Below are 20,112 nucleotides of genomic sequence, written 5' to 3'. Positions count from 1 at the left end.
CTTTTTTTACGCCGGTATAAATTGACACAAATGCAATTGCAATTTTTTATGCTGTCCAAAAAGTGCAAGTTCTTGCTATTAAAAGAATTTTGCAGGGAGCTGATCAAGTGTTACTACAAAAATGCAATATTTGAGAAACACTGAATTACGAAGCAATTTCACTTAATTACAAAGTATTCAGTTTAGTCAAGAAAATTTTTGGTTGTTTCCATAAAATTTAAGATATCATTCAATAGTAATGTAAATAACGTGGTATATTTTTATATAAAGTATAAACAAACAATGTACAGACATACAATTGAACACATTCTGTATGATGAGGTTATTTCTCTGTATGATGAGGTTATAATACAGACGAATATTTTTTTCCCAGATCGCACACCGATGCATCTAGCGGCGGAAAACGGTCACGCGTCGATCATCGAAATTCTGGCGGACAAGTTCCGGGCCAGTATCTACGAGCGAACGAAGGACGGTAGTACGCTAATGCACATCGCTTCGTTGAACGGTCACGCTGAGTGTGCGACGACGTTGTTCCGGAAGGGCGTGTACCTACACATGCCGAACAAGGGTGGCGCGCGAAGTATACACACCGCGGCCAAGTACGGCCACGTGGGCATCATTAGCACCTTGCTGAACAAAGGCGAGAAGGTTGACGTCCCCACGAATGTGAGCATCAATCTTTTTGCACAGATCTCTCAACTCATCTTCAATTCATAATCGATCTCCTGTGTTTTTGACATGCATTCCAGGATAATTACACTGCCCTCCACATCGCTGTTCAATCTGCAAAACCGGGCGTCGTCGAGACGCTGCTGGGGTTCGGTGCCGAAGTGCACGTCCGAGGGGGTAAACTGCGGGAGACGCCTCTACACATTGCCTCGAGAGTTCAGGACGGAGATAGATGCGCGCTGATGTTGCTTAAGTCCGGCGCCGGTGCCAACAAAACGACTGATGACGGTCAAACACCTGTTCATGTAGCTGCCAAATATGGGAACGTCACGACCCTGGATCTGCTCCTAGAGGATAACGGGGATCCGCTGATAAAGTCGAATGTGAGAAGAGATAGCACTAGCACTAGACGGCACTGAATCACGCTTTTAGGAATCAGTGGTTGCACTCGCACGTTTCAGGTACAATACCGTAGGACATACGAATCATATATAAACTCTTCCGACAGGTCGGCGAGACTCCGTTACATCTGGGAGCGCGGAACTGCTATCCGGAGATTGTGAGACATTTGATAGACTTCGTGTTGGAAAAGCACGGGAAGGAGATCCTGAAGAATTATCTCAATTTCACCAACGAAGATGGCGCGACCGCTCTGCATTACATTTGTCAGGTGACGAAGGACGAGGTGAAATCGGGGAACGGTGATCGAGAAATAGTGAAGATGCTGCTGGAACATGGGGCAGATGTTTCGCTAACAACAAAATCCACCAATGATACGTGTCTTCATGCGGTTGCTGTTGCCGGCAACAATGACGTCCTGTCGGAGGTCATAAGCCATCTCTCGACGGCGGACGTTCAGAAAGCGATGAATCGGCAATCGTCGGTTGGTTGGACACCATTGTTGATCGCGTGTAACCGGGGTCACATGGATCTAGTGAATACTCTACTCAGCAACCATGCCAGGGTGGATGTGTTCGATAACGAAGGCCGCTCTGCGCTACATTTGGCCGCGGAGCATGGCTACCTACAAGTCTGTGATGCACTCATTACTAATAAGGCGTTTATTAATTCTAAATCACGAGTCGGTAGAACAGCCCTTCATTTGGCCGCTATGAACGGATACACGGAATTGGTAAAATTTTTGATACGAGACCACAATGCAGTGGTGGATATTCTAACCTTAAGGAAGCAAACTCCGTTACATCTGGCGGCCGCCAGTGGACAGATGAATGTCTGTAAGCTACTTTTAGAACTCGGTGCCAATATCGACGCAACAGACGACGTTGGACAGAAACCCATTCACGTGGCTGCACAGAACAATTATTCCGAAGTTGCCAAATTATTTCTTCAGCAGCACCCGAACCTTGTAATGGCCACGAGCAAGGACGGCAATACCTGCGCCCATATAGCTGCCATGCAAGGCTCGGTGAAGGTGATAGAGGAACTGATGAAATTCGATCGAACCGGTGTGATATCTACGAGAAACAAGCTGACGGATTCGACCCCTCTTCAGTTGGCTGCGGAGGGTGGTCATGCGGACGTCGTAAAGGTCCTTGTGCGTGCCGGAGGATCCTGTACCGACGAAAACAAGTCTGGTTTCACCGCCGTGCACATGGCGGCAAAAAACGGCCACGGTCAGGTACTCGAGGTGATGCGAAGCACTAATTCGCTAAGGGTGTCCAGTAAAAAATTGGGTTTAACTCCGCTGCATGTAGCTGCCTACTACGGCCAGGCAGATACGGTGAGGGAGTTGCTTATCAACGTCCCCGCAACGGTTAAATCTGATTCTCCATCTGGTTCATCATTAGTACCTGAATTAGGGAACGAGTCCGGGCTGACTCCGCTGCATCTGGCAGCCTACTCCGGCAACGAAAATGTTGTCCGACTGCTACTTAACTCCGCTGGTGTTCAAGTCGATGCTGCGACTACGGAAAATGTGAGTATCTGGAAATGTTTTTACGACAATGATTATAAGTGTATTCTGTTTTTTCCACCAGGGTTACAATCCTCTGCATTTAGCTTGCTTCGGTGGGCATGTTCCGATCGTGGGACTACTGCTGAGCAGATCCGCTGAGCTTCTGCATAGTGTGGACCGGCACGGGAAGACTGGTCTGCACATAGCAGCTATGCACGGTCACTATCAGATGGTGGAAGTCTTGCTCGGTCAAGGTTCAGAGATCAACGCCTCAGACAAGAACGGCTGGACTCCACTGCACTGTACTGCCAAGGCTGGTTATCTGGATGTCGTGAAGCTGCTGGTGGAAGCCGGTGGATCACCCAAGTCCGAGACAAACTACGGCTGTGCGCCGATTTGGTTCGCTGCGTCCGAAGGCCACAACGATGTGCTGCGATATCTGATGCACAAGGAGCACGATACCTACGCGCTGATGGAGGATAAACGGTTTGTGTACAATCTGATGATCGTCTCCAAGAACCATAACAACAAGCCAATCGAGGAGTTTGTGTTAGTTTCTCCGGCGCCGGTTGATACCGCCGCGAAGCTGTCAAACATCTTCGTCGTGCTATCCACTAAGGTAAGTTATCATCCGCACCCACTGCAGCTTCAGTAGGTTAGAACATCACCCGCCAATTTTGCTTCACTCATTACACAGGAAAAAGAACGAGCCAAAGATCTGATCGCTGCTGGGAAACAGTGCGAAACGATGGCTACCGAGCTCCTGGCGCTGGCCGCCGGTGCTGACTCGGCAGGTCGTATTCTTACTGCCACAGATCGGCGCAACATGGAGTTTCTCGATGTCCTGATCGAGAACGAGCAGAAGGAGGTGATCGCCCACACGGTAGTGCAACGATATCTGCAGGTAAACAAACGGTAATCTTGAAATGCTTTCTAAACTCTTCGCCGAGCGCTCACTCCCATGTGGTAACAATCCCGATTTTTGTTGTTCTTATATTTTTCCCACTAATACTTTTTGATATCGTTTTTCGTCAGTATTTATAATAATAATTATTTTTCGAAATTATTTTTATATTCTTCAGACAGCACCGAATTTACATTCACTTTAACAAGTTGTAACACATAAACTACGCTAGATTACCAAGTTTACGCTTGTCTGAAGAATAACATTTTATAATTACAATTGTTCTTACCATTGAGCAATTCCAAATGACATCGACAAATGACAAAACATGAGTATTTCTGATTCGAATGAAGGTTTGTATTCCGTTTGGGTTGGAGGAAATATGAATTAAATTTTTTAATATCTCGAGAATGCATCTAGAAGCAGCTTGAAGAAAAGCTTTTTTTTTTTTGTTATCGCATCAGGATTCATAATTTGTGGCTGACAATTATTGTTAACATACAAAAATTCAAAGTTTCGAAAATTCATAAAAACTCGATGTTCCACAAAGTTCGTTAAAAATGGCTTTACCATCTTGGACTCATTTTTAAATTTTCTACATGACTTCTATTTTATTAGAAAAAATAAATAAAAAATGCATATATAAATTTAAAATTCTGTACTAAATTCAAAAGACAATAAATTAGAAATGTTTTTTTTTTCAAATATCTCGAGAATGCCTGCTTTTAGAGATTGATAAGAAACCCTTTTATTTTAAATTACATCAGGATTCATAATTTGTGGCTAAAAAAGATCGAACATACAAAAGTTCGAGGGTCACATTGCTTGCGTGCTCGCTTAATAAGCGATCGATCGTGAGTTCAAAACTCAGGACCCCCATTGACCATCTTTGTGTTGTTACAGAATAACTACGTCCACGCAACAATCATCAGCTATGGAAATCGATCCACGGTCGAAATAAGATCGATTCAATAATACAACTGCTCTGCTCTGCAAGACACATCGGGCTGCTGTTTTATAAATAACTCAACAATGATCAATCAACTGTATCCGCTGTCCGTTGGTCAAACTGTATAATGGAAGATTAGAAGGAATACTCTTACGCCTAAATGGCTACTGTTTAAATGTACCATATGCAATGGTATAGAAGGAAACTCTTACGCCGAAAAATGGCAACGGTGTAATGTGCTAATTATAGATATGATAATCATGTGACATGTACACGATTATAATTCGGCTCTGTTACAGCTAAAAATGCTGATGAGCTTAAAATAAACAAAGGGACAAAAAAAAGTCCGAAGTTTCGAAAAATCATAAAAATTCGATATTCCACAAAGTTCGTCAAAAATAGTTTCTTGGACTCATTTTTAAAATTTTCTACATGACTTCCATTTTATGTGGAAAAATAAAAAAATACACATTTTGGATACTGCAAATAATTTTTTTTTGTAAATAAAAAAAAATAGAACTTTTTTTTCTGCGTATATTTTTTTATAACTCTTTCTAAAACACTATTTCGGTACGACTCATTGTTTTTGAGATATAAATTCCTTTCAAAAGTTACACTTGAGTCAAAACCTTTTCAAAAGTTACACTTGAGTCAAAAAATTAACAATTCCTGTGGAAAACTCATATTTCCTCCAACCCAAACGGAATACAAACTTCCATTCGAATAAAAAATACATTTTCAAATCTGCATTTCTCACAATCCGATCGGCCTGGGTTCAATCCCAGCTGGCGTCGTTGGGATTTTCTGAGGCGAAAAATCTCTGGTTACGTCTTCCTTCGGAGGGGAAGTAAAAGAAGTTGGCCCGGCTCATGAGTTGTTGAGTCTGATAGGTAGGAACAGGTGGAGTCGCCTCCCTGTTGTCGGTGATTGGCACTAAAGTGGCGGAAATAGGCCGACGAAAAATAAGCGAAGATAAAAAAAAAAAATCTGCATTTTTGAAAATGGAGCAATTGATTTTTTTCCGAAGCTTAACTAATCGGTTTATATCGTCATCGAAAGAAACTTCGCAATTGAAGTGCATCTTTGAAAAATGACTATGGTACGCGAATTTTAAGAACACGATTTCGTTTCCTCTAAACCAGGGTTGGCCAAACTTTTGGGCATCACGGGCAACTAATTGTTCAAATGTATGGCGGTGGTCTACCAACGTTGACTATATCAAAAAGTCATTAGAAACTGAATGTAGTACTAGAGAATGAAACAAAGTTTAACCCTCCTGTTCTCGCGCGTAAAATCATGACCCGTATACTCGCGCACGGTATCACAGACTGTGCTTGTCTCAGTAATTTTGCTATTGACGGATTTCACGCCAACTCGACCAGATGTTGGCATGGCCCTCTCAGAACTCAATGAAACATTCTGGGTGTGAAGACCTTACCTAATTAAGCAACTTGACATACTTAGTTTTTCTAGAATTTATCTAGACAAACATATGGAGAGGGCAAAATATTTTTGATCATTTTTTTATAAAATTTTTTTTACTCGAAGATGATAAGTCCTACAAAAAGTGATCTATTGGAGAGTTTGAGGAAAATAATTGAATTTAAAAAAAAATATTGGAAAAAATATTTTTTGAAATTCTACACTGAAAAAAATCGATTTCAAAAACTGTTTTGATGATATGGCAGATGAATGGTAGATAAATATTTGCCCTACAACTCTTCCATACATCGCAACTGGTGCATATTTAAGGCAAACAAGTTTTTGTAACAAAAATTTTTTCATGATTTTTTCTCGTAAATTTTCTATTTTTTTTGTGTACAGTTATATAAAATTCAATAACAGGTATAAATGGATTTATGGTGACCCTTGGATGCTAAAGTACATTTTTCAGCTTTTTTTTTGTAGTCAAATACAATATGTTTCAATTCAGAGAGCAACGACAGTTCTCAAACAATAGCCACCTGCCAAAAATCTTTTGATCGGTCGGTCAGGTATCGAATAGTTGTTGTAGATTTAAGTATCTATTAAGAGTCACTGTAAGTCACTGTAGATATGATAATAATAAATGGGTTGTATATATATACTTAACGGATGAATAAAAAGGCTCTGTAATTGTTTGAAAATCATGTTGACTCATGTTGCTAAATAATGTCACACTTTTCTTTGTTGAATTCTGATGATTACGCAGAAACAAAATAATGCTATTTCGGTTCCGTCACTTTACATTTGTTGTCGGTCACGACTGGTAATTATAAAAAAAAACATCAATCGAATTGGTATTTACGCGAGGAAAAAGAAATATCGCCAAAAGTAACTGAAAGAGAGGAATCTTGTAATGCCAAGATTAACGTTATTGTGGTGACCAGATTTATTTCAAGTTGGATGGGAACGAATAGCAATGAGCTGGCTTTTATGAATCTCGAAAAAAACCTGTACCTGACGAAGTAGAGTTCATTGCACATTCCGAGCTTCCCCAAAAGGTTCTACTGTGCTGACCAAATATGCATAGTTGACGCGCCCACCAACACCACTCAGTGACGGGAAACGCATTTTTTTAGAGTTTAGCTGAGTTTATGTAAACTCTGTTGTCCATTCGATAATTATCAACAGACAAATAAGAGCCGGAGGGGTTTTATGAGTTTTGTTGTTTTAATTCAATTGAAAAAGACCCGCCCATTTGCCCATTTTTATTTTAGGGGGATCCGAAATATTGACTTTTTCGCCTTTTTTCCAAAAATGACATTTTTCAAAAATTCATTAATTGTAAACTACTAAACCGATTTAGATGGTCGACATATAAAATTAAAGTTAATTAGCTAGTAATTCTTGGAAAAATGCTACGCTTGCAAAAATTTCAGGTTTTGGTTTTGTCATTATTGATTGTATATTTTTATAGTTTTCATGGTTTCGGGACCAAGGGCGCAATATTTTTTTTATATTTTTTATCGAAAGCTGAGATATGTTCGCATCACATATCTTAAAACCAGGGAGGTGTTTATTTTCGTTTTTGAGTTATGATTTTTCAAATTTACTCGATAATTCAAAAAATAATGTTTCCCTTTTTTCTCAAAAATGTCTTTTTTTTAAAATGTATTACTTTTAAACTACTAGCCAATTCAGATGATCGATATAAAAAATTAAAGCCTAACTTTTTTTGAAAAAATAAGACACTTATTATTTGTTTATGTGATCAACAGGTAGCATTGTACCCCATTGACAATGCTAGGTCAAGTAAAATAATATAAATTAACACATTAACCAGTGCTGAGCAAAGAAGAACAATCAGCGTAGATCTGCAATGAAGCAGACCTTTGTTACGTTGCATCTCTCATCCAACAACTCCAGTTCTAAAGGGTGTGTCACATCAAATTGCATCACGGAAAAAACGCTGTAGAAATTTAATTTTTAGGAATTATATCTTCAGCTTTCGCTTATAATCAGATAAGAGTGTATAGATCACGTTGGCCATGCTTCACTGTCAATTTTTCGTAAATTTGGAAACATGTCGTCGAACGAAAAAGAGCGTCGTGAATTAATCCTGCGCACTCATTTCGAGAATCCGGAGTAGTCACATCGGTACATCGGTAAGATGCTGGGAATCGTCCAATCCACGGTCAGCAGAGTACTAAAACGATACTTCGAGAACCTAACCATCGACCGGAAGGTGAAGAACGGCAAAAATGGATGCTCCGTCAGTGAAAAAGATCACAAGCGCGTAGTTAAGCAGTTTAGACGTGATCCGAGAAGTTCGGTCCGGGATGTCGCCAATAAGCTGAATTTGTCAAGTTCATTCGTCCAGCGGACCAAGCAGCGGGAGGGCCTGCGTACATACAAGGTTCAGAAGGTTCCTAACCGCGACGAAAGGCAAAACATGGTGGGGAAGACGCGAGCCCGGAAGCTGTACACCGTAATGCTGACGAAGCCGCATTGCCTGGTAATGGACGACGAAACCTACGTCAAAGCGGACTTTCGTCAGCTGCCGGGCCTGTTGTTCTTCTCCGCAGAGGACAAATTCAGCGTTCCGGAGGAGATTCGCAAGCAGAAACTATCCAAGTTTGCCAAAAAGTACATGGTGTGGCAAGCGATCTGCTCTTGCGGAAAGCGGAGCGCCCCCTTCGTGATGACCGGCACGGTAAACGGGCAGGTTTACCTTAAGGAGTGCCTACAGAAGCGCTTACTACCACTATTGAAGCAGCACGAGGGCCCGACCATCTTCTGGCCGGATCTCGCTTCGTGCCACTATTCAAAGGACGTGTTGGAGTGGTACGAAGCCAACGGGGTCACCTTCGTGCCAAAGGAAATGAACCCGCCCAACGCGCCGGAGCTTCGCCCAATAGAGAAATATTGGGCGATTATGAAGCAGGCCCTCCGGAAGAACCCAAAAGTTGTCAAATCGGAGGCGGACTTCAAGAGAAAATGGATTTCTGTACAAAAAAAACTACAACCTGACGTTGTACAGAACCTTATGGACGGGGTAAAGAGGAAGGTGCGAGCATACGGGCTTGGGCTCGAAGTATGAATAAAAAGAAAATGCCAAAAGTTGTTTAATAGTTTTTATTTTAATGTCTAAAATTTTCAAAAGGATCGGTCTACTGGGCGAATTTCTACAGCGTTTTTTCCGTGATGCAATTTGATGTGACACACCCTTTATAAGCAAGCAACGGCTCTTGCAACTAGGCAGGTTAAATGGGTCCGTCCACCTAAGATGACGTACAGCAAAGCGGACGAATTTTCGCTATACTGCTTCAATCATTTCATTCTGGTAGTAAGAAGACCAGATGTCCACTTGCCAATAATTTAGATTATAGTCACATACTTCCAGTCTAGTCGCATAGAAATATTGAACGAAAACTGGAAACATGTTAACTTTGAAAAATCATAACTTAAAAACGAAAAATAACACCTCCCTGGTATTTCGATATATTATGTGAAAAAACCTCAGCTTTCAGGAAAACATATAAAAACATGGCGTCTTGGTCCCTAAACGATGTAAGCTATAAAAAACAAATATAATCAATAATTACGCAAACATAGTCCATTTTTATTCAGAGTGTATTATTGGTTCTCATTGGCTTTAATTTGATATGTCGATCATCTGAATCGGTCCAGTAGATCTAAAGTTATGATTTTTTGTAGTGGAAAAAATGGGAAAAAATAAGTTTTTGAACCATCGGTTAACTTTGAAAAATCATAACTCAAAAACGAAAAAAACGTCTCCCTGGTTTCGAGATATGTTAATTAAAAAATCCTCAGCTTTCCAGAAAAAAAATATAAAAAATATAGCGCCTTTGGTCCTGAGACCATGAAAACTATAAGAAACAAATACAATCAATAATAATGAAAATATAATTCATCTTTTCTGCAAGTTTAGTCGCATCAACGAAGTTTAGTCGCATCAACATACACGATTTAAATGTTGAGTTACTCTAAATTTTTAGTTATTACATTGAATAAGGCAATAAAAATTAATCGAGAACATTATTTACCCTCCGGCAGTAGATCTGCTATCAAACTTATCACTATACCAACTGATCGCGTCCGCACTGACATCCGCTCTATCCACAGGAACTCTGGCGAGGGACGCTCAACTGGACGGCGTGGCGAATAATGTTGCTGTTCGTGGGTTTCATCATTTGTCCTCCGGTGTGGATTATCTTCACGCTGCCACTGGGCCACAACTACTACAAGGTGCCCATCATCAAGTTCATGTCCTACCTTACCTCTCACATCTATCTGATGATCCATCTGATGATTGTGGGCATCACGCCAATCTATCCGGTGGTGCGAGCCAGTTTGGTACCGTATTGGTACGAGTGGGGACTGCTGGTGTGGCTCAGCGGTCTGCTGCTGTTCGAGTTGACCAATCCCAGCGACAAATCCGGGCTGGGGAGTATTAAAGTACTGGTGCTGCTGTTTGGAATAATCGGCGTGGGACTTCACGTGGCGGGAATGTTGTACGTGCAGAAGACGACGTGGCCAACGCTTATGTATTGCCGAAATCAGTTCTTCGCGCTTTCCTTTCTGCTTGCTTGTGTGCAGATTTTGGACTTTCTATCCTTTCATCATCTGTTTGGTCCGTGGGCTATCATCATCGGAGATTTGCTCAAGGATTTGGCTCGGTTTCTGGCCGTGCTCGCAATCTTCGTGTTTGGCTTTTCGATGCACATTGTGGCGTTGAATCAGTCCTTCCAGGACTTGACTCCGGATCAGGTCAAGCGGTTACCAATCCTGACGCGGAACAAGGAACTATTCAGCGATGGTAAGTTATCAGTGAGCTGATGTTTCTGCGAGAGTAGATCCGAGCATAATGATTCAAGCTATCCGAGGTATCAAAGAAAACGATGATGCTGAGCAAGGGTAAATGGGGTACGAACATGCGCGAAAAAATAAGAAGATTGATTAATATTTTATTTCGAAATTTGCATGAACTTTATAGAGTAAGCGTAACACAGGTAGTATTACCACGTAAATATTTCTATTATTCACAAAATTATTTCATGTTAAAAGAAAATTTCCTACATTTTATTTACCTATCAATGTCGGATCAGGAACAAATATCTCTAACCATAGAGAGCACCTTTTACGTTTGCAAAGAATAAGCTGATCTACTGACTTGGAACTTCTCCTAGCGGATCCGACATTGGTGCTGTCCCTACACTTTTTGTTTCAAGTGATTCTCACTCTGTATAATTTTTCTTTTTCTAGTACCTTGTTTACACACTACAATTTCCTTTACTAACTCTCCTATCGCAGAAGATGATTTCCCTACGGATGAAGACGGTGATTACTATAGTAGCGAGGTTGAACGCATCAAGCGGGCTGCCGCCGGTGCAAACACAGACTACCGCCGAAAGCACAAAACCGACAGTAAGTGTTCGATGTCCCCAACTGAACACACAGTGTTTTCAATAACAACTAAAACACACCCAAAAAAAAACAAACAAATAAGAGTCAAAATTTTCATCTGTATTATAGAAACTACAAAGCGAATGCGGAATGCTTTTGCCGGCATTTCTTTTGTTGGTGTCTGTCTTCCGAAATAAGAATATTCTCAGTGTCAGTGTTGTGCACTGTGCCTATGTTTTGGATTGAATTGATTTTTTATGTTGGAATGGATCTGTTGGTTCCCGTATTTTACTTTAAGTCGGAATGTTCACTAATGAATGGCCTACCACACGAATTGTTATAAATTTGAACCGCTTCAACTGTTGGTTTTTTATTTACGGTTTTTGTGACGGCGAGCTGGCCAAATTTCCAATCATGTTGTATCACACGTTGACGTTCAGATCCTTGTATCATCCTAATCTATGTCCGATTCTGATTGAACGCTTGTTTTCACTGTTTTATTTCATGTTTTCTCTTCTAATATTTTCTTTTTCAATGTATTATGATTTGGTAGTTTTGAAAAAGATTTTTATCTTATAGCACATTGATAAGTTAAGTGAACATGGAATGGCGAAGCGACTGCGATGGCTGCGAGGGAATCACTTTTCCCTATGCATGCTGTATAAACGCATCAGGAGATGGAAATTCTGACACCAACGGCTGAAATGGCAAACGAGACCCAGGAAAATTGGTATTCGCCCGAATGGAATGATCAACACTGCCCTTGCATGCTTTCAACACGTAGAACTTATTGTTTTGTATTTTTTCGTTGCAGTATTTCAAAAAAGTATCCGCACATAATTACTAGTGAACTATCACTGTAAATATTAGTTTCGAATTTTTAACACCAAAATAGCATGTATTCATTTCTTAAACGTTGATTGGAAGGTTGTCGTAAATGGAATGAGTTGGGAACTGCTCGATTAAAATGTATCGTTTTTTCTTCTGTAAATCATCAGGAGGAGATAAGAATTTTATTCGGTTCTCCTGTGTTCGCTTTTAATAATTTCAATCAATAATTATTGAATTTAAAATAGTTATCTAAGTCTGCAGAAAACAAAACTAGATGTGGTAACACCTTTTTATATTTTTTCTATGCGCTTCAACGGAACTAATAGTTGGGAATTAAAAATTATCCGAATTTAGAGAAAAAAATTTAAGTCGAATTGCTTTAAATGATTTTCTCTAAATTCGCTTATTTTTATTAGAGATCCTTACAGAATCGCTCTTTACAGGATTTCCAGATTTAACATTTTTTCCATCCTGTCCATTATGGAATCCATGCACAATCTAATCTATCTATATACATGGAAACTTCGATATAACGTACCCTCGTTATAACGTACCCTCGATATAACGTCACTCGATATAACGTACACATTTCCAAAGTGTAAAGGAAATTTTTTTTCAATATTTTTTTTCTGAATTATCTGTATTGTGATGCTAAAACAAGTTTTGTACCTTAAATCAATCCCGAAATACAGCTGGTTTTGTGATTCCGGATTCTAAATAAATCAAGCTTTAATCAACAGTACGAAGGAAAACATCATGAGAAAGGCTGGTTTTGTCTTTTGATTGAAGTTATTCATTAACTTTACTAAAACAGCAACACAAAAATGTATTATAGACTACGTTTGTGAGTACTTTATTATGCTTCGATATAACGTACAATTGGATACAAGGTACAATTTTGATAGTGAAATGTACGTTATATCGACGTTTACCTATATATTAGGCTGTCAAAAAAGTCCTGCGGTATTTCCTCGAGGTGTCGTTGTAAGCGCGTAGTTCTAGTTGTATTCATTGTATCGAGTCATACTATAGCTTGTTGGAAAGGTATTTTTGCGCGCTATATAGTCCTTGACAGTGTTTTGTTTGGTTAAGTCGTTCGTGAGTTATAGTGTCGCAAATATGGAGCAAAATAAATAGAAAATCCGACATATTTTACAGTACTACTATGACAAAGGCAAAAATGCATCTCAAGCTGCCAATAAAATTTGTGCAGTTTATGGACCCGATACAGTTTCCATTTCCACCGCACAACGATGGTTTCAACGTTTTCGTTCTGGTGTAGAGGTCGTCGAAGATGCGCCACGCTCCGGAAGGCCTGTCGTCGAAAATTGCGACAAAATCGCTGAATTAGCCGAGAAAGACCGGCATAGTAGCAGCCGTAGCATCGGCCAAGAGCTGGGGATAAGTCATCAAACCGTTATTAACCATTTGAAGAAGCTTGGATTCACAAAGAAGCTCGATGTATGGGTGCCACACACGTTGACGCAAAAAAACATCTTTGACCGTATCGACGCATGTGAATCGCTGCTGAATCGCAACAAAATCGACCCGTTTCTGAAGCGGATGGTTACTGGCGATGAAAAGTGGGTCACTTACGACAACGTGAAGCGCAAACGGTCGTGGTCGAAGCCCGCTGAAGCGACTCAGACGGTGGCCAAGCCCTCATTAACGGCCAGGAAGGTTCTGCTGTGTGTTTGGTGGGATTGTTAAGAAATAATCTATTATGAGCTGCTTCCCTATGGCCAAACGCTCAATTCGGACCTGTACTGCCAACAACTGGACCGCTTGAAAGTAGCACTCATGAAGGAGAGGCCATCTTTGATAAACAGAGGCCGCATTGTCTTCCATCAGGACAACGCCAGGCCACACACTTCTTTGGTGACGCGCCAGAAGCTCCGGGAGCTCGGATGGGAGGTTCTTTTGCATCCGCCGTATAGTCCGGACCTTGCACCAAGTGACTACCACCTGTTTTTGTCTATGGTGAACGAGCTAGGTAGTCAGAAGTTAGCCACAAAAGAGGCCTGTGAAAATTGGCTATCCGAGTTTTTTGCCAATAAGGAAGCGAGCTTCTATAACAGGGGTATTATGAAGTTGGCATCTCGTTGGGAACAAGTCATCGAACAAAACGGCGCATATTTGACTTAAAACAGATGATTGTAACTAATTTTATGAACAAATGAAAATTCAAAAAAAAATACCGCAGGACTTTTTTAACAGCCTAATATAAACGGATTTCTGTCTGTCTGTCTGTCTGTCTGACTGTCTGATTCTTATGGACTCGGAAACTACTGAACTGATCGACATGAAAATTGGTATGAAGGGGGTTTTGGGGTCGGGGAAGGTTCTTATGATAGTTCGAGACCCCTCCTCCCTCTGTAAGGGGAGGTTAGTTGGCTGCCATACAAATGAAACACAAATTTTTGCATTACAATTAATCAAGCAAATGAAACCAAATATGGCATGCGCAGGTTTTAGGGGAATACACACTCCTCCCCTCTCTTTGAGTGGGGTGGGGGATTGTGGGTGATACTGCCATAAAAATGAAGCGTACATTTCTGCATAATTTAAAAACGAATCAACCAAACGGAACCAATTTTGGCATGTGGAGGTTTCAGGGAACAGTAAATATTTTCAAATATTTTTATGGTGGTTTGGTGGGGGAGGTTACTGAACAACTCGAGAACTAATCAAACCAATGGAATCAAACTTAGCATATAGAGGTTTTAGGGATCGATAAACGTTTCTATGGTAGTTCGACACTCCTCCCCCCTCTCTTAAGGGAGGGGGGAGGAGTGTCATATTTGGCACGTGGAGGTTTTAGGGGGCACGAAACGTTTCCAAGATGGTTCGATACACCTATCCCCTCCAATAAAAATTCGTTATAATGTTGAGATGATGGACTGCGTCGAGTAATGGTGCATTTACTTTGTGTGGCGCTAAATTTCCTGATACTTTCTCAGTTTAGCTCACCATGTTAATTATCCCTAAATCATTATCGACCGTAGGTGGTATGTTGCACGCTCTGTGCAGGGATGTAAGTTTAGAATTTTGGAGACGGGAGCATTACAAGGTATACGGTTTTGAGTTGATTAATACCTCTTTGCAGTATTCCGAAAAACACTTACACATGTCCACGCGATGTGAAAATTCCATGTTTTTGTTTGAACTCGAACATGATTTTCGCTAGTGTTGAATGTCTACCCCATACACGAACAATGATACACAAACATAAACATGTGTAAACAAACACGATGTTCATCATGTACATCATGTACAAACATATCTCCCGATGTCACAGTATGCATTGCTTTCGTTTCGTTTCTTTCATGCACGGAAAGAAATTTTTCATCATAAAACATTTCTTCGTAGAATACTTTTTCACAGAAACGAACTTGAAATTTAGATCGCATTACAAAAATTGCATGAGCTGAGAGGCTATGAGTTCATGCACATTTTGCAAGCATGATTAAATGATCCCTGGTTTCGTGCAAAGAAAACATTCATTGAATATGAAGAAGCTTTCTATGAGATTTTTTTTGCGTGTATGTTGCCAATTGAAAAAAGCTCACACTTTAATAAGATCTAAAACTTTGTCGCTATATCGCTATCTTGACTTTAAAAAAAAATTAGGATTAGTTGTATTTTTTTTCAAAGAAAATATAAAAAAGTTGTTAGAAAAACTTTTTCCCTGTAAAAGTGTCCATCTTCCGATGTATGGACGACTTGTTGGAAATCTTAAGGGCTATTCATATATATATATATATTTTTGAGAATTTGAAAAAAATACGTTTTTGAGAAAAATGAATTTTAATTTTTGAATAACTTTTTTGTCAGCGAAATTTTTTTCCAAAATTTTTTTGGTAATTTTTTATGAATTTTTTTTTTTTGAATAATTTCTCACATTTCATCCTTCGACAAGAATTTTGTAGGTATCATAGTTTTTAAGTTATAAATTTTTGTAAAAATTTAATTAAAAAAATTGAAGGAATTAAAATCAACCCTCCCTTGACATTGAAAGACATTGAAATTAGAAATTTCAATTCCGAGCATGTCGAACTGATGCAGTCAAAGTTTAACAAGAGTGTGTATAGCAATCTCTAAACAAAGGAGTAATTCGAGGCTTGAATACCATTTTTCCAACATTTTTGTCCATGCAACAAAAATTTGAACGGTACAAATTGCGATTCAGATTTTTGAAACAAATAGTACAGGTGAAAAAGATTTCAGTACGAATGTGAAAAAAATAGACTGCTTGCAGAATAGTGACTGCCCTCAAAAACTCAATGACATAACCTCTGTTGCTTTCGGGAATATATTTTTCCACAGATCAACTGAAAAACAGGAATACCTGAAATCACGCTGCTAAATGAAGAACTGAGAGATTTTTATCTAACCATTTTTACTAATATCTGCGAGGAATCTTACGTTGTTTCAATGTTCAACGCTACTGAATTTGAAGATTATTAGAAGCGTTGAGTGCTGTTGGGTGGCACCAGAAGAAGATATCAGAACATTAGATAGCGAAGGCAGATAATTTTGAAGGATATGTGTATCAGTTTTTAGAAGGAACTGATCAAGCGAGAAAAAGATTCGATTCAAATGATCCGACGCTCAAGATTACAAACAATTTTAACTCCCAGAAACTTTTCCAATTTAACAAGCATCAAAGTTGAATAGGAAGCCTTTTGCAGGGTTCTACGGTGGGATTTTTACAAAATCTGGAAATAGAATTCCGTGCCCTGAAAGTAAAATTGCTCCAGAAGAAAATCTCCGTTTCAGAAAACAAACATTTGATGAATTTCATGCCAACTCGTCTTGGGAGTTGGCAGCACCATCTCAGATAGTAGTGAAACGTTGTGGGTATAAAAACATGGGTCATTTAAGCAACTTTGCATAATTGAAATATTCGAAAAACAAAACAATCTATTTTTTAGGGAAAAAACCATTTTTTCTTAATTTTTTACAAACATTTATAATTTGAAAACTATGACACCTACAAAATTCTTTTCAAAGGATGAAATGTAGGAAATTTTTTTTTCCTAAAAAAATACCAAAAATTTTTTGGAAAGTAATTTTGCTGACAAAAAAGTTATTTTAAAAATTAAAATTCATTTTTCTCAAAAACGTGATTTTTTTAAATTCCCAAAAATATATACCGTCCTGAATCATATTTCGGACGCTTAAGGCATATGATGCAGAAAACAGATCTAAACTTTATGCACAGGTATTATTTGGTTCATATTTTCAATAAATTAGTTCAATCTGCATTTAAGCTTTCTACTTTGGTACCTATCTGATTGAAAACATAAAAAATCATCGAAGAAAATGCTTTTCAAATGAAGCGAATAAAAATAAAACTTCGGACACAAAATCAAATTTCGGACAGATTGAATTCAAATTTCGGACACTTTATTTTGTAATTCTTTGGACGAAAATTACATTACACTTAATTATATTTTATAATCAACTGCGAAACACTTACCACGCAATCACAGTAAACTGTTAACGATGATGAAAACTGATGAAACTCGACAGAAATTTAAATATTTATGAACGGGTAAATTCTACGTTCTCACGCTAAGCATACGTCAGCCACAAACGATAATGAGTAGTGTTGTCAGATTTTTGCCGATTATGTTAAAATTCAAATGTTCAAATGGTTTTCATATGAAAAGATAGTGAAACCAAGGGATTACTCTAAAGAATCAATTGTGATATTATTTTTATAGTTATGTCATCAGTGCATTAAGCATTTCAAGATATTAGAAAAAAGTGTCCTAAATATGATGTTGTCCGAAATATGATTAAGAACGGTATATGAATAGCCCTTACAATTTCCAACAAGTCGTTCATACATCGGAAAATGGGAGCTTTTACAGGGAAAAAGTTTTTCGAACAACAACTTTTTCATGTTTTCTTTGAAAAAAATGCAACTTATCCTAAATTTGTTTAAAGTCAAGATAGCGATATACTGTATTCGACAACATTTTAGACCTTGTTAAAATATAAACTTTTGTCGAAGACATCAAACTTCTATCTTTTATAGTTTATGGAATATAAGTCATTTTTGTATGAAGACTCCTGAAAAAAATAATGTTTTGCTCGTAACATTTGTGTGTGTAAATTCTCACGTTTGACATGTTCTTGACATGTTTCTAAATAGAGAAAAGTTAGCAGAGCATGTAAATTGCGATAATTTATACATAAAAATGTTACGAATTAAACGTTGATAGTATTTTTTCATAGAAAAAAAGAAAGGTTGTTGTTCGAAAAACTTTTTCCATGTAAATGTGCCCATCGTCCGATGTATCGAAAACTTGTTGGAAATTTTAAGGGCTATTTATATCTTCTTTTTTTTTCAGAATTTTAAAAGCAAATGTTTTCGAGAAAAATGAATAACTTTTTTGTCAGTAAAATTTTTTTCCAAAAAAAATTTTGGTATTTTTTTATGAAAATTTTAATAATTTCCTACATTTCATCCTTTGACAAGAATTTTGTAGGTATCATAGTTTTTAAGTTATTAATTTTTGTAAAAAATTAAGAAAAAAAATTGGCTTTTTCCAAAAAGTAGTCTAATTATTTTTCGAATATTTCAAGTATGCAAAGTTGCTTAATTAAGCAACATATGCTTAATTAAGTATGCAAAGTAAATATAATTAGAACAAGAATAAGCTTTGAAATCGGTTCAGCAACGATACGATGAACGTAATTTTAAGATCAAAATATTTGATTGAACATCGTGGCGAACTTCGATTATTTTATTGAATGATAGTATGCAATCTAAATTTAAAAATACTATGTATGAGCATCATCAAACGCACGAGTGATTCGAGGCTTGCAAATGTTGAGATGCATTTACAATAAAAATAGTATGTGTTGTAAGTAATTATAAATATGTAGTTAGTAAGTAAATGCAATATTTTGTAGAAAATAAATAAGTATTTTTTTCTGTAAATAAAACATATTTTTCTCTACAAGGAATATTTTAGATGGTACAGTGGAGTGGTGGAGGTGATTTGGCGTAGTGGTAACATCCGTACCTCTCACGCTCAAGGAGACGAGTTTAATTCTCATTCCCGACATTCTTCCAAAAATGGAAGTAATAGTGACGAACCAGCCAAAGGTTACTATAACACAGACGAAAAGAAGTTCCATAGCTCTGTCATTGTTGAAATTCGAACATATGCATAGAAAGTATTTTTTTCATCAAATATGATCCTCTATCGCCTTCTGAAATAAAAAAAGGAAAGGTATTTCTGACTTTCAGAGGATGAATCAAAAATTAAATTCAACTTTTATATTCAAAAAACTAAATGTATATAAAACAATTTGAAACAAACATTTTTTTTGACCCGGTTATATACCGAGTTCAATTACATACAGTGAAAAAATTAGGAGATTGCATATAATCGAGTCCGCCTGTATTGCATTGTATTGTAATGTAGTTTACGAATAATTTCTTCTCAGTTTGGCAATGAAGAAAATTAATCTATACTTCGACTTGGAAACATTGATTCTTTATACCACTAGCAGATGTTTAGGGGGGCACCTCTGCCTGGAAGGTCGAAGAATAATGAATTTCCGTGAATTTTTTTTCGGATGTTATGAATGAAGTGAAGAGTTCCAATATTTTCGTTGGTGTTTAAGGTATATTTGAAGATGTATTTTCAATTTTTCGAGTCCACGAATAATGATTATTACGCTGTTGACGACTGCATGCGGTCTGGAAATCGGGACCTTGCTGGTGGTATCGGTTCTGAAGCAACGGGGTGTTGCAGAACCTTTGAAACTTTAGGACAATATCTAAAGCGTTACATAGGGGGTTTTGAAAATTAGAAAAATTGCCAAAACAGCGACCATTTTTATTAAAAATGGGTTATTTTTCAAGAAAAACCGCTGTTTAGAAGCTCATGAAAAATCGAAAAAATGAGATATCAAAAAACGGCTATGTAACGCTTTAGATAATTAATTTTTACATGCTGATAAAAAAAA

At 38.2% G+C, this 20,112-nt stretch overlaps 1 protein-coding gene across 8 annotated transcripts in view; it reads left to right on the top strand.

Annotated features, from left to right (window-relative positions):
* Positions 1-20,112, top strand: part of LOC129780537 (serine/threonine-protein phosphatase 6 regulatory ankyrin repeat subunit B) — a 176,997-nt gene that overhangs the window by 132,474 nt on the left and 24,411 nt on the right. For all 8 annotated transcript variants that reach the window (XM_055788904.1, XM_055788905.1, XM_055788899.1 and 5 more), the window contains 6 exons: positions 374-669; positions 753-1,055; positions 1,181-2,608; positions 2,670-3,206; positions 3,285-3,491; positions 10,009-10,702. In XM_055788904.1, the coding sequence (XP_055644879.1) occupies positions 374-669; positions 753-1,055; positions 1,181-2,608; positions 2,670-3,206; positions 3,285-3,491; positions 10,009-10,702 (3,465 nt within the window). The remainder of the gene's footprint in view (positions 1-373; positions 670-752; positions 1,056-1,180; positions 2,609-2,669; positions 3,207-3,284; positions 3,492-10,008; positions 10,703-20,112) is intronic.

Source organism: Toxorhynchites rutilus, chromosome 3 (genome assembly GCF_029784135.1).
Source record: "Toxorhynchites rutilus septentrionalis strain SRP chromosome 3, ASM2978413v1, whole genome shotgun sequence".
Classification (NCBI taxonomy): domain Eukaryota; kingdom Metazoa; phylum Arthropoda; class Insecta; order Diptera; family Culicidae; genus Toxorhynchites; species Toxorhynchites rutilus.
The sequence above is the reverse complement of the archived record's forward strand: the minus strand, read 5'-3'. Positions and strand labels throughout refer to the sequence as shown.